The sequence below is a fragment of the Lathamus discolor genome, chromosome 9, assembly GCF_037157495.1.
Source record: "Lathamus discolor isolate bLatDis1 chromosome 9, bLatDis1.hap1, whole genome shotgun sequence".
In the NCBI taxonomy this organism is placed as follows: Eukaryota; Metazoa; Chordata; class Aves; order Psittaciformes; family Psittacidae; genus Lathamus; species Lathamus discolor.
The window spans coordinates 12758896-12773544 of NC_088892.1; the positions used below are offsets into that span (position 1 = coordinate 12758896).

General features: G+C 47.4%; 1 protein-coding gene across 1 annotated transcript in view; it reads right to left on the minus strand.

Annotated features, from left to right (window-relative positions):
- The window catches only part of RNF128 (ring finger protein 128), a 29692-nt gene extending 15534 nt beyond the window's left edge, over window positions 1-14158 (minus strand). Inside the window, exons 1-2 of the mRNA XM_065689689.1 lie at window positions 13668-14158; window positions 74-321 (exon numbers count right to left, since the gene is read on the minus strand). Of these exons, the coding sequence (XP_065545761.1) occupies window positions 74-321; window positions 13668-14115 (696 nt within the window). The 5' untranslated portion in view covers window positions 14116-14158. The remainder of the gene's footprint in view (window positions 1-73; window positions 322-13667) is intronic.
- Between the last annotated feature and the right edge of the window lie 491 nt (window positions 14159-14649).

Genomic DNA, 14649 nt, shown 5'->3' on the forward strand with positions numbered 1-14649 from the left:
CCTCCTCAATGTCCACAGCACAGAGGCTCAGGGGTATGAAAGAAATCCTCAACAATGGCACACACAAACTCACCTGGTTCCTGGACTGGGCCCTGGCAATCCTGAGTCTCCGGGCAGAGTAAAAAATAAAGTAGCCCATGGTTGCTGCTGTGACAATGAAAAATGACACTGAGGTGAAGAAGATGGAGTACTGATTCATCCAAGGACCGTGCTTTTTCCCCACTTCAATAACCATAGTCACTTTCATGCCACTCTCAATCCGGTGTAGGATCTCCATGCCTTTCATGTTGCCAATCATGATTGCAACGATGCTTTCAGCACCTGCAAAGGAGAAGGGAAATCCATGCTCAGTTCACAAGTGTTGTTTGCAAGTTATTGTCTTAGATGTTCCAGTTCAAGAGCTAAAAAAAGACTGGAAAGTTTCTAACTAGCACTTGCAGATTCAACATGAGCTGACAGAATGTCATCTCCATGTGCTCGTTCAGCTGAAAGCTGTGTCCCATTACCTATAAGCTGCAGAAGTGAGCCATATTTAGGATTCATTCCTCTCCACAGCATTTCTCACTCCCATACAGGACACAGACTGTCATTATTTCAGATTCAACACTTCCGTGATTTACATTTTAACATACCTTCGATCTGTGTGAATTTAAAAATGAATCCTACACAGTCACTAGGGACTGTGGCAACTCCAGGAGCTCAGGGGTGCCAGCTACACCACTGGTGGCTTAGGGACCCTTCCTGCTCCCTTGCTACTTTTTTAACACCTCTTTTCTAAATTTGGCAGTGCTGTTGAGTACTACCCCAGCCACCGAGCAATCGAAGCCATAGATCAGGCGTTGCTTTGGATTTGCAGAGGAATTGAGTAAAATTTCCTTGTGAACTGCAAATGATGTTGTGGATTTCTAATGCAAACTCAGAGGGAAGCAAATACGGAGGCGTGCTTGGCTTAGCGGCGGTTGGCAAACTCCATCCAGATTTTAACAACAGATCTTATTTACTCGGTTGAACATCATGACAAACCGCCAGAGGAACCAAGGGGTTATACAGTTGGAAGAAATTTCCAGCAACTGTGGTCACCAAGGACAGACCAGAGCAAAGCTGCTTCCAGTGACAAGGAAGGGACTGAGGCCACCTGATAGATACTATTTGCAATAACTTTGGGCAGCCCCAATAGAAAAGAAATGCTCTTAAGTGGAGGAAAAAGAAGGGTGAGGGGCGGGGTGTCAGGGGGCATAAAGGAAACAAGTAAATGGTCACTGGCCTCTCTCTAAACTAAATCCAGAAATGGGTTCAAAGACTAGCCAGTCAGGAATGTCACTGCATTAAACCGTCATCTCCACAACATTCATAATAGATACGGCACAGTGAAGGAAAGAGGCTGTTACAGAAGTGCTATTTTTAGCTAACCTCCCACCCAAACACTTCTCAATGGGCGGAACAATTGTTTTTCCTCCATAAGGAGAAATCTCATCCAACTTTCAGCCATCAAGAAAACCCAGAATTGCTGTTAAAACCACAAAGGTTCTCATTTCACTGCCATTTCAGAAGCACTCGATAGTTTTCCAGCTTGTTCACATAATGCCTTTGATCCAACATGGCTAAGCAGGGTGTCTAGCAACTCTCCTCAGTGTGACTAAACTCATCTTTTATTCAGAAAGCTCCTTGTAATGAGAAGTACATCATACAGAGAAGAAGGGAAAAAATAAAACAAACAAAAATAACAGCCAGACTGCAACTACTGTTCTTTATGATGAGCTAGGGCTTATACATCAGTTTTAAAATAAGCTGAAGTCAGGTGTTAGGAGCAAGCAAACATGGGTCAAGTCAAAAGGTGAGAATTACTTTCATAAGCATGAAATAAAGCGTGGAAAAACAGGCTGTGACAACAACATAAAAAGCCTGCCAAAATAAGCAAAAAAGCTTGTTCTGCCTTATTCCCCTTCGCTTCTGTGTCTCACCAGTCAAATATAGCTTGTGGTTACATGCAACACAAGATGTAGCGTAAGGATTCCTGTTAACAAAATGTCACCATCAGCCTGCAAAACCATTTCAGCTACTGAGCCATCAGTTGTGAACAAATTTTACCCTTAAAGAAAGAAAAATCTTCCATGTAAGTTTCAGGCTGATCAGTTCATCAGGCTGTCATTAGACAGTTTTAACCTTTCCTGACATTTTTTCCACCAGTGACTTCTCTCACAATTTCATCTCTGCTTTAAACACATGAGTGGTCCACTGGTAGCTTTGACACTGAAGCAACAAGGGCAGGAGTGAGAGAGTGGTCATTTCCATCAGCACTTGAAGTATTCTCTCCCCCTTGGAGCACAGCCCCAGTGATGGGCATCAGCATCCATCTTCAGTATTTTGTAATGCCAACTCTTAGGACCAGTGATTAATTCCTAAAGGCAATTACAGGGGAGCTAACCTGGCATCACATGAGGTTAACCAAATGCCTTGTGCCAACAGCAGGGGAAAGGAATCCAGAAACTGCACCTAATTTCTGGCCACAGGAATTTAGTCACATCAGAAGCTCCTTTTGGACTAAACATGTCTCTGGCACCATCACACAAGGCCTGTCATAAAGGCATCACCCCTACCTGGCAGAAAACAAGGCCTCCTTCACCTGCCAAGAGGAGATTCAATGATGCCCTACTAGCCTGAAGCTAAGACAGAAGCCCAGAATCCATGTTTAGTACTGTCTGGACACAGTCCTGAGCAATGTGCTCTAGGTGATGGCTTGAGCAGGAGGTTGGACAAGATGACCTCCAGTAGTCCCTTCCAGCCTCAACCATTCTGTGATCTGCAGAGGTGTCTCAAGCATAACAACTGCCCTGAAATGTCAGCTTCCCCCTCCAGACACCAGCAAAGCAGGAAGAAAGTCAATTATCTGTGCATGGCAAAAACTTCATACAGGTTTCTCACCTAGGTGTCAGCTTTTCTGATTCAAGTAACAGTTTTAAGGGACATCAGAAGGCGAGGTTAAGCTGCTGCCTGTTTAGCTAATAATGACCTCATTGCTAAACAGAAGAAAGACCTGTTTAGTTAAACATTTCCAAGCCTCTCTCCTCACCCATCTCCTGTGAAAATGGGGAAGAGGAAGTTATTCAAGTCTTCAAATACAGTTTTGGAGTTTGCAGAAGGTATCTCCCAGATCATAAGGCAGCACACTAGTCAAAGTCTGAAGGATGCTGTTTTGCAGATATGGCTGGCATAGATGAAGCGCAAGAACTGGTTTGTTGGCATGGGGAAGAGCTGGGACACCAGCACATTTGGCACACATGGAGAGTGCATGACTGGGATCAAAGTTTTCCCTTCCTGTATCAGGTTTACTTAGATGCAGAGTGGAGTTGCATCTATTTATACCAGTATAAGTACCTATATTAAATTCTGTCCTGCAAAGACTTTACTTGTTCTATCATTACACTTCCGCTCCCCGTAAACATGAAGTTACAGGTTTGGCAGTTCAGCAGAGAAATGCAAGAGGTGCACAGAACGGGGAGCATCATCTTTCGCACAGTAAGCACCTACCTTTTCACATTCATTTAAGGGGATTATTGTAATCCAGTGCTACTCCTGTGTGTGTTACAGAGCAATCTATTCTGAACCAACCAAACTGTAGGTCCTGGAGAACAGTCACCCCACAGACTGCAAAGTAACCTAATCAATGCCTTAATAGCATGTGACTTTTGGCTAAAAATCACAATCTCTTCATGCATTAAAGTACATTGAGGCAAGGATTAGATCTTTGGGTCAACCAAATCTCCTACTTTAAAATAAGGTATGGCAAAGCATACCTGATTCAAATCAAGTATACACAATGTAAAGGATTACCAGAATTTTAGCTCTTTGCGCTGCTGCATATGACTAAATTCCAGATGAGGAGGCACCTATGTGCCACTGTGAAGTATGGCAGGACTCCGTGGCACACCTCTAGGTAACACTTGCATTGCAGATCCATGCTGGAGCACAGCATTGATGCCTCCACAGTGTTTCTTGCATAGCTATCATCATAAACCCTCTCCCCACAGAAGGGCTACGAAGAGTTGTCATGGTGCGCTCAGGGTGAACAAAGCTGCAAGCTGATTCCCACAGGAGGTGGGATTTTTGTCCTGGTTTCCACTTGCCCCATTTCCAGACTTGCCTATTTTTTCCTTCCTCCCCCATGCAAGTGAAGGGATGAGAAGCTCCAATAGCTTAGAGGAACTACCTCCTTCCCAGGCACATTACAAGAACAATTACAACTTCTAGAAACACTACAAGCAGGTTTCTCAGGGTGTCACAGTAAGTTTGGTTTTTCCTTGATGACAAGGGAGCTGGTTTACCATATACATTGATTACTAATATATAGTAACGAGCATTTTTTTCCTCACTTCTCTCTTGAGATCTGTTGAAGTTGTCCACCCTCTCAGGTAGTTATAGTACAGCTTCAGGTGGTCTGGAGTTCACAAAGTGTCAAGGAGATTCAGAGATTAAGGAAAGCACTGGGATTTGCAGTAATTAGAGGCTACAACTGCAGGCTTCTGCCCAGCCCCCAAAACTCACTGCTGTTAAAGGCTTTCTATAATACAGAAGGAAAACAAAACTTTAGAAGGGAGCTACACCAGCACTCCAAGTGCATTAAATACAGCAGAGTAAGACTTCAAACCCAGAGACTACAGCCACAGCATGCAGACTTACAGGGAAGCTCTGCCAACAAGAGACTGCAATAGTGACACTGAGCTCAGCCGTGGTCTTGACTTGAGGTCTGTGCTACTGGCGAGCATGGGAAGGGCTCATGGCATGCCCTCACAGGGCACAGCTACTAGCTATATCTGTAAGTGAACCAGGCAGATTTCCTCACCCGGGATGAAAGTGGAATGCTACCTTAACCATAACTAAAACCTATCCCTAGTGTCTTGCATCTCCAGCCTTGCAGCCAAGCCACTCACTGTACAAGAACATCAGGACAAGCACAGGCCACTGCCTCAGCTTCACCCACTGCAGCTCTCACAGCATCCATCCCTTCCCAGAGAGCTTCGGTGAGCAAGTCTTCCCTGAGGAGAGGAGGGCATTGTTGTAGCAGTGTGTTTTCCAGGGTAAAATCCTGCCTCCTGAATGCTCCGGTGCAGGCTTCTACAAGTTGAAAATACTCCACGCATGGCAGCCAGCTCTAGATAGAGGAGGAAAGGGGCCTTGGCCTTGTTTTGCATGCTGCTCCTCTCAAAACTCCAGCCAGCTTGAAGTCAAACTCTGTTGTTGCACTTCCAGATTTTTGCCTTTTTTTCCAGAAAAGGAAAAAGAAGAAAGCTTTGCCCCTCTGTGAATAACTTTTGCATTGTGCATTTAATAAACCAGGGAAGGGGAGGAGAGTAATTTAAATCTCTGCCATGTTAACAAAATTCCTTCAAGTTACGAAAGCCATATTCAAGTTCCCCAGCTGAGTAATTGCCAGAAAACAAGTTAAGTTTTAAGAAAACCTTTTGCAGGGTTTGAATTTAAGGAATCATTATTGTAATACCACATTTCTTATTCACCACTTGAGTTTCATAACTAAGAAAACCAAACTGATTCAGACTGCTGACCACAAAGCCAGCTTGACAATTGCAGGTTACTTTCTGGTGCAGCCCATTTTAAGGTCTAACATACTAGTACCTAATAGAAAACATGTGCCTTCAAAACTTCAGCAAAAAAAAAAAAATCAGTTATGAAACTTGACTTCTCTGCACTGTCTCCTCCTCTGCCACGGACTTCAATACCGCACCCAACACCACAGAGAACACTAACCCAATCTAAGAGAAATATTTAATGTGTTCTCTGTGCAGTGCTCCGAGGTGACACTGACAAACACTGTGTATGTTTTTCCGAGTCTTGTGAAGCCCTGGCAAAGCTTTTTGCAGTGAATAATTAACTTCCAGCTGTTTGACAGCTTCACATGTCATGGAAGCCAACCCAAGAACTCCAGCTCCAAGTCAGCTCCTCTAGCCTCACTTAGAATGGGTTTCTCAGCTTGTTCAGGCACTGTAACCATTTTGCATTGTTCAAACTTGCTTTAAACCAACCAAATTCAGCTTCAAGTCATGAAAGACCCTTTCATTTCAGTTTAAAAGCCTCAGTGTAACCTGTGACAAACTCTATAGATCTTTATTTTCTTAAGTTATCAAAAGCCAAATCCCTCTAACATCTCTATCACTGTTTTCCAAGAACAGGCTATAAAACAGTGTGATAGGACATCTTTCCCCTTGGGAACAGACCAAGCTACAACACAGTTTGGTGAAAACATCTGAGGAAGGCAATAGTTTTGCAGGCATTTTTAAGAAAGAAGGTATAAAACATGAGCAGCAGGCTTGTTAATCTGAAATAACAAGAAAAAAGCTAGCATGTCACACACAAGCTCCAACATTTCAGATTCCGCATTTCCCCCTTCCCCCTTTCTGAAAGCCCAAAGTTTTGCATCATCTTTAAGCAGAGTGAAATTTAGTACCCAGAGTTTGGTCAGTGTTATTCACTTAGTCCATAAGTTAGTTGCCTTATGCAACCAATGCATCTGCTGTGGCTTCCTCTCTCTGGGAGCCAGCTCATCCCATGGCTTGCCTAACACCCCACCCGTGTATACGCATAAACAGTTCTTGGTCTTGGTAGTATCAGCAAGCACTTTCAACAATACTTTAGTATCCAACCAACACCAAGTTTTCCTTAGAACTCAACTGGGTTTTTAGTACTGGAGAGAAACAGTTTCTCAGAAGCCACTGGAAGGAGAAGAAGCAGTCATTCTGTCTGAAAGTTAAACAGTATCTTTCCCTGTGTAGAAGGGGTTTTCAGATAGGCTAGCCATGGCTAGCTGACTGGGAGTTGTTTAGTACTACAGTGGCAGAGTAAGTCCAGATAAACTACAAGTTTTGTTAAAAACAAGATCACCTCTTTTGTTTTACACAGGAATTAAATGGTCCTTCAGCAGACAACCAATGAACTGTTTTCTCTGAACACTTCAGGAGGACTGACAAATGAAGGATACAATTATTAACAGATAAAAGGCTGCAGGATACTGCAACAGCTCAGTAAGTTCTGCCACAGAACTACCACAGGATGAAGGATTTTTTAAGAGATTGCATGATCTTGCAGAGGAGTCTTCAGAGAATGCAGTCACACAAGAACCGTTCAAAGTAGCACAGCAATAACCCATCACACTTCCTTTTCCACAGCTACAGAAAGCCCCAGCTGACCACCACATATGCTACATGGTCAGAAAAAACAGAATGAAAGAAATTACTTTTGATTGTTTCACATACAAGAAGAGCAGCAAAAAGCAGCCTTGAGAGTTGGAATTCTCAAGGGAAATACTTCCCTTAAGGGTCTCCTTAACTACAGCAGAATCACTATCTGAAGATTCTGCAGGGAATTAAATACAAACCCTGGCCTCTGCCATGTGGTAGCTAGATCTTTGCTTTTATCTACATGATATGGTGCTTGCGGCACAGATCCTCAGCACCAGCTATGCCCTCAGCCTTAGTCAAAGGAGCTGGTAGTGTTCCCCTGGCATCCCTCCAACATCCACAAAAAGGCACTTAGAGATCAAGCCATCTCCTGTACATGAAAGACACAGCTGACTCTCCAACAATTTCCTACCAGATTAGCACATCTGGCTCTTCAGACATGTAAGGAGAATATTTGATATACTGTCTTTCAAGTTTAAAAATATGTAAGATATAACATCTTGAATACTGCTTATCTCACCATATCAGAATAGTAAGAAACAGGGAATTTCTAGTGGTTACCAAACAGGCTGGTACAAGTTTTCTGTTATCTGTTACAGTAAGAGAAGGATCCAGGGAGACTTTAGAGCAGCTTCCAGTGCCTAAAGGGGCAAACAAGAGATCTAGAGGGGGACTTTTTACAAGGGCCTGTAGTGGCAGAACAAGGGAGAGTGACTTTAAACTAAAAGAGGGTTGATTTAGATATTAGGAAGAAGTTCTTCACTGTGAGGGTGCTGAGGAGCTGGCACAGGGTGCCCAGAGAAGCTGTGGCTGCCCCATCCCTGGCAGTGTTCAAGGCCAGGTTGGACGGGGCTCAGAGCAATGTGGTCTAGTGGAAGGTGCCCTTGCCCATGGCAGAGGTTGGAACTGGGGGGGTGGGGGTAAGCTTTAAGGCCCCTTCCAATGCAAAACATGCTATGATTCTATGAAAATATGCTAACAGCATACAGAAACTGAACTGATACTGCAGACATGACATCATTCACCTTGGATGAAAGGCCAGTGCTGCACACAAAGCCATTGCATCTCAGCATCATACCACACCATGAGTGCAAAGAAAATAACCAGCCTCATAGAAGTACTATGAAACCAGGACAGCTAGCTCTGCTTTCATCAAGAGTACAATGTTGACAGAAAGTAAAGATTGCTCTCATCCACATGCACAAGGCCAGCTTTTATCAGGAATGCAGAACTGACTGAGCAGCACCGAACGCAGCACTCGTCCTCAACACTGTCAGCGGAAGCCACCCTCAAACCTTTATTGCCTTTCAATAAGCTCCCCACTTTGAAGAGGGGAAGGTGACTGAACTCATAGTACCAGCAGCAATTTAAACCTGGATAAGCTGTAGGTAGGTTTGTCCCTCCCCCTCCTCCTGCTCTTCATGCTCTCCACCCCAAACATTACCTGGCACCAACATACTGGTAGCAGCCAAGTGCTCACTGGAAAAAGTAAGTTTGAGAAAGCCAATGATGAAATAATGCAAGTCAACATAGTATAAGCCAGAAGGCATCTGTCTACAGAAAGATGCCAGGTCACATTTGATGCAGCAGGGAGCAGTGCTTAGCCTGACCGCTGTCTGCCCACTGGCACATTCAAGACTGGAGGCAAACAAGCACAATCGTTGTTTTAGGGCCATATGTCCCACACAATGAAGCCTCTCCTACCACAGCTGTCACTCAGGATTTTAATTCATCCTTTCACATTTCAGCAGCCCAGTACACCCAGAGAGCAAGGGCACTTCACAGACCAGTTCCAGCCTATCTCAGGGTTGGTGCCTACCCTACAGTTTTCTGTGGCACCAAGGTATCTAAATTAGACCAAGAAGAGCAAGGGTAGGGATCATAAGCTGTTAGTAGCACCAGTTAGTCTACCCTGCTTCTCGGTGCCCGTCATGCTTGCTCACAGACCTCTGTGCTCACAGTTGCATCTTCAACACCCCTGCAGGTGGGATATCAGGGTCAGACGCTGTGTACCATGGTCAGTCATCTGAATGCCACTATAGCTGTGAAATGAGTTTATTCCACACCAGGCAGCCAGCAGAGCTGAATTGAGCACATAAAGACAAAGTTGCAGCTTATGTGCATCAAATGGCTGTTCTTGGACTCAAAGAGCTACAGACTTCTGGAACTACGGGCTGCAAATATGATTTAGGCATGGTGGATCCATCAAGTTTCTCCTCCGTAAGGAGCTGGTGATAGGAAGGGCAAAGTAATCTGCAGGCAGTGGCCAGGGCACATGGGAGAGCAAGTGCCATTAATTAGACCTTGCATCCTCACTCCTCACCTGGATGTGCTCAGCCCAAGTCCGCACTCCCTGAAGAGGTGCACTATTTATTTACCCAACATTTATGAGGCCTCAGCACAGCCTGCCTTGGGACAGTCTGCCTCAGGCTAACAGGAACAGTTTCACAGGGCACAGCAGCTTTTTGACACCATGGCAAAGCTCTAGCTTGTTTGTAAAGATCGTGCCTCACACAGAGTTGGAGCAGAATCACAGTGATACACTTTTGCCACACTCTATTTCCTCTAAGCATACGGAGATCAGCCTTCATCTCGGTGAAATTCCTGCAGAACAAGTTAAGCAGCAGTGCTACATATTTAACCTTTCCTTCTCCTTTCACCTATTGATGCAAGTTTATACTTGAACCAGATCTTGTTAGCCCGAGACACGTTGTTACTGCTTTAGCCAGAATTATTTAGCTTGCTCCCCCAGCATAAGCCCTCTGCAGATCAGGTGATGTGCTTCTCAAGGGTAGAGTTATGCGAGAAGAGAGGAACCAAAGAGAATCATCACAATTGCTTTCTGACATGCGAAGAATCCTTCTTTACTAGGGAAATACCTGACACCAAAAAATACTTCCTACGGTTACCACCATACCCTGACACCATCTAACAGCCTGGCTCTACCTTAAAGCAAGGTCCACCTTTAAAACAAACCACCTCTTGTGCACTTTTCCCCCACATGCTACCGTTTTCCCTTGAATCAAATGTCATTTTTCAGCAGGTCAATATAGATTACAGAAAGGTGCAGTTATAAGCACACAAAACTGTACTTTGAAACCCTGCTCAACCTGCCACAGAGCGGCACCATCTTCTTAAAAAGAGCACAATTCAAGCTGAAGTTTGCCAGTTGATACGTTTTGTGCTTATAAAAGTACAAAGTAAATATTACTTTGGACTCCATTAAATCCTTGACATTCTATGTGTTAGAGAAGATTAGATAGGATTTTATCATATCTGATCTGGCTATTTATTGCATTCGGTTGTTTCTATTGCCTGGGTGATTTGTTTGGTGGGGTTTCTTTTAACTTTTTTAAAAGTTGGCGCACCAAAACGTCTCCATACAGAGCACTGATACAAGCAGTAAAGGATTCAGACTAAACATGATGATTGTAAGACAAGTTGTCTCTGGAAGGAGGATGACCAGAAAAAACACTGCTGTCAAGTACAGGCACATTTAAGTCGCTAAACCAGAAAACTGCTTCAAAAGCCGAGCTTGACAGCCCCAGAAAAAGGCACACTGTACTTTTATATAAGTTTCTGTTAATAACTTCATGTTCTGCTGCTACCAAAGTTCTGCAAAACGCATGCTGTACCATATGCTTTGTCAAAGCCCACCCAGGGGGATCTTGCTTCTCTGCCAAGCAGATGACAGCTTCCATGCCTGGCATGGAGGAGAGCCCTGGGCACCACTGCAGAGCACACAGGAGAAGATGCCACCAGGACACCTCAGGAGATGGTAAAGCCACCTCCTGGTGCTTCCCACTGCCTCAGCCTGGAGGAAGTGCTCAGCCTGGCTTGGTTTCACTTGATGGCAAATGATGGCCCAGTTAAAGCAGAAACAAAGCCAGTTAGGAAACCCAGACTGTGAAGTCACCCTCAGCCACAGCCATTACAGCAGTGGCAGGAGTTGCACAAAACACGTTCTCCAACGAGCAGGGCTACCTACACCACTGCCTCCAGAAGAGCTGGAGCATCCAGTGCCACTTTTGGAGGCCAGAACAGGAAAACCCAAGCCAAAATGCAGTTCAGCAAAGACCACATGACCAGCTCTCACCTCTTAAGTTTGAGCTCAGCCTGCAGCACTACACTACATCGGCTTTGTAGAAGGAACATCCTGACTTAGCAGGATGAATGAGGTTGATTGCTTGTAGCTTGCTTCCTCTTTGCCATGCTGTGCTGAAAGCCTGAAATGTTTCTCATATTTGACTGGAGAACATTGGCTCTCAGCAGCAGCACAGGGCAATGGTGGCCCAAGCACAGTGTGCCACCAAAGCCCAGAGAGCAGATGGAAGAGCATCGCTGTGGGAAGAGGTGAAAACAGGGACTTGCAGGCAACCATGACAATAGGAAAAGTCAAGTCCAGAGAGGAAGACAAGAGAAGGTGGAACGAGAGACTAAAAGCAACAGCAGCAACAAGCTTAGCTCAGTAATTGTGCTAGGACACAGCAAGAAGGAGTCATGCAGATGAAACAAGCAGTTTGACAGAAGCTGTCTTCTCCAAAAAATCCCTGTGCTATTTGTCTACGGTTCTGCTGGGATGCTTCAACATGCCCTCAAGCCCATAACCCAGCACAGAGGATAATCAGGACAGCCGATTATGTCAGAGCCACTCTGACATAAATCCCTCAGCAGAAAGCTTAAGACAGCATGGGAAAAGCGGGAGCAGACCCTGCAGAGAGCAGATGGCTCATTTCAAGAGATGGCTCCTAGCATTAAGATTACGATGCTGTAGATCGCCAGCAGCCAGCATGGAGGAGGGGGCAGGAGCACAGGTACCTTCCCCTCAAGGTTCAGCAGTGACCTCCCGGGGTCAGCAGTGCCAAAGGAGCAGCAGGACTAGGCAGGCACACTGTGAACAGTACTCGGGGCAGGGATGCTGCTGTCGGTTCTGCAGGAGCAACTGACCCAGCAGCAGCCAGATCTTGATAGCATTTGTCAGCAGACAATTTGATTACACAAGAAAGCTCTTTCTCAGAACGGACAGAGCCCATCCAGATTGTATGTTTTGAATTCTTAAACCAGAATACAGACAGTCATGTGGCTCATTAAAATGGCACACTACTAACTTCCAGAGGCAGCTTCTGTTTCCTTGTCCCACCAGAACACCTACGTCCACCACTAACAAATTCTCTTCTAAGAAGAGTGCTGCAAGGATGCAATTATTTTGCAAACCAGTCAAAGCTTTAAGACTCACTATTCATTTTCACTGTTGTTTTTCTCCCCAGACAACGTGGCTTCTCAAAGCAGAATACCAACACATCCGTGAGGTGTGTGTGCATCAATGCAAGAGCTAGGGGCTGGTCAGAGCCACCAAAGCCAGCTCACCTGTGCCTGCAGGGCCCCTGCTCTGGCTGCTCCCAGAGGGTACTTGCACAGCTTTCAGCCCAGGGTTGCTTCTTAGGAAATACAAATCTCATTCTTCATAAGAAAAATGGGCAGTTCAGAACATAAAATACCACCACAAAAACCCACTGCTGGCAAGTAGGAGGCTTTCCATAGCAAGAGAAGAGAGGCTCTGTCATCAGCCACTGCAAAACGGAAACAAGCTTTAAAGGGTTTTAGCCACTTGCTGATGAAAAGTTGCCTATGAAGGAGTCTCATAGTCTGCCTATTTCTGAGCTGGTTAGTGTGCAGGACATGGAAGTAAACAGTGTCTGGGTGTGGAAACCCAGCCTATTTCAGGGCCCAAATCTACTCCACAGACTTTACAGGTGTCCTGGTTTAGGCTGGGATAGAGTTAATTTTCCTTCTACTAGCTGGTACAGTGCTGTGCTTTGGCATTAGTCCTTCCTCTCTCTGTTTCCTATTTTTAGTTATAATATTTCACTTTTATTTCAATTATTAAACTGTTCTTATCTCAACCCACTGTTTCTTACATTTTTCTAGTTCTCCTCCCCAGTTCTGCGCTGTAGAGTGGGTGACCAAGCAGCTCCGTGGTACTTAGTTGCCGCTTGGGCTTAAACTACAACAGGCTTTACAAAACTCAGCATCTGTCGGCTCCGAGCAGCTCCTTGTCCAGACTCGAAACCCAAACAAGGTGGAGAGGTGAGTCCCACCTTCACCTGGTACACCTGCAGCCAGCACCCAGCCCACCCGGGCCAGAGAGCTCTGCTCGCCCTCGGCCCACAATAGCAGCCTGCACTATCAGACATCGTTACTCATTAATCAGAGCAAATTCAACAACAGCAGCGCCGTGCACGGCACCGACCAGTCCAGGCAGAAACTCCTCCTTGTGCGGGAGCGCCAGGAGGAAATTCCAGGCTCTTACCGAGCATCCCAGCTGGGCACGTTTAGCGAGGGCTGAGCCAGCTGGGGGTGAACCCGAGACTTGTCCTCGCACCCCGCGGAGGAGAGGGGAGAGGCAGATCCCAGCGCAGGGCCCCCCACTCTTCCCCAGCCTGGTCCTCCCCTCCCCTCCGCGGCCCGGCTGCTCACCGTGGTGGGACATGGGCAGCACCTCGTTGCCGGTGCCGCGGTAGTTGTAGATGACGGCGGCGGCGGCTCCGCGATCCGCGGCCAGACGGATCTTGTCGGCGAAAGAGCAGCCGCCGCCACGCTGGATAAGGGCGAGCCAGCCCTGGGGGGAGCCGCTGCCGCCGGGCGCGGGGGCGCTGCTGAAGTTGGTGCGGGCGTTGCAGGCGTTGAAGGAGTCGCGGCCGTCGGGCAGCACCAGCAGCCCCGCGGCCGCCTGCAGCGGCGAGTCCTGCCCGTACAGGCCGCTCTCGCTCGCCTCCCAGCCGCTCCGGTTGCGGTCAGAGCCGTCCTCCCACGACACGTTCAGCCAGGCGGTCCACGCCGCCACCGCCGCTGCCCCGCGGGGACCGGGCGGCGGGGCTGCGCAGAGCAGCGCTGCCAGCGCCAGCAGCGCGGCCCGCGGACACATCCCAGCACGGTTCGGCTCGGCCCAGCTGCGCCGCCGCGCCCGCCTCCTCCTAAAATCGCCGCGGCAGCTCACGGGGGAGGAGCGGGGCCGCCCCCCCGGCACGCCCCCCCCACCTCCCGCCCGCTGCGGGAACCCCACCGGGAGTTCCCGGCCCCGCCGCACCCCCGCGGCCAGTGCCGAGCGCGGCGGCCATGGGTGAGCCGCGGCGGGGGATGCGGAGCACCGGAGTCCCCCCTCCGGGTCGCCTCCCGGGGGGAACGCGGTGGGTCCCCCACCCAGGTCACGTCTCGGAAGTGATGGCTCCCCGTAACATCATCGCTCAGGGGCGATGAGTGTCCCCCCGGATCGTTCCCCTCCATCACCTCCCGGCACGGTGGGTGACACCCCTCCAGGCTGCCTGCCTCGCACCCAGCAGCGAGAAGAGCACCAGCGGGGAAACAGTGGGCCTGTGGGGACGCGCTCAAGGGGCTGCCCCCCTCAGCAGCCCCCAAGCACAGCAGCAGCAGCAGGTGGTGCCCAGGCATGACCCAGCCT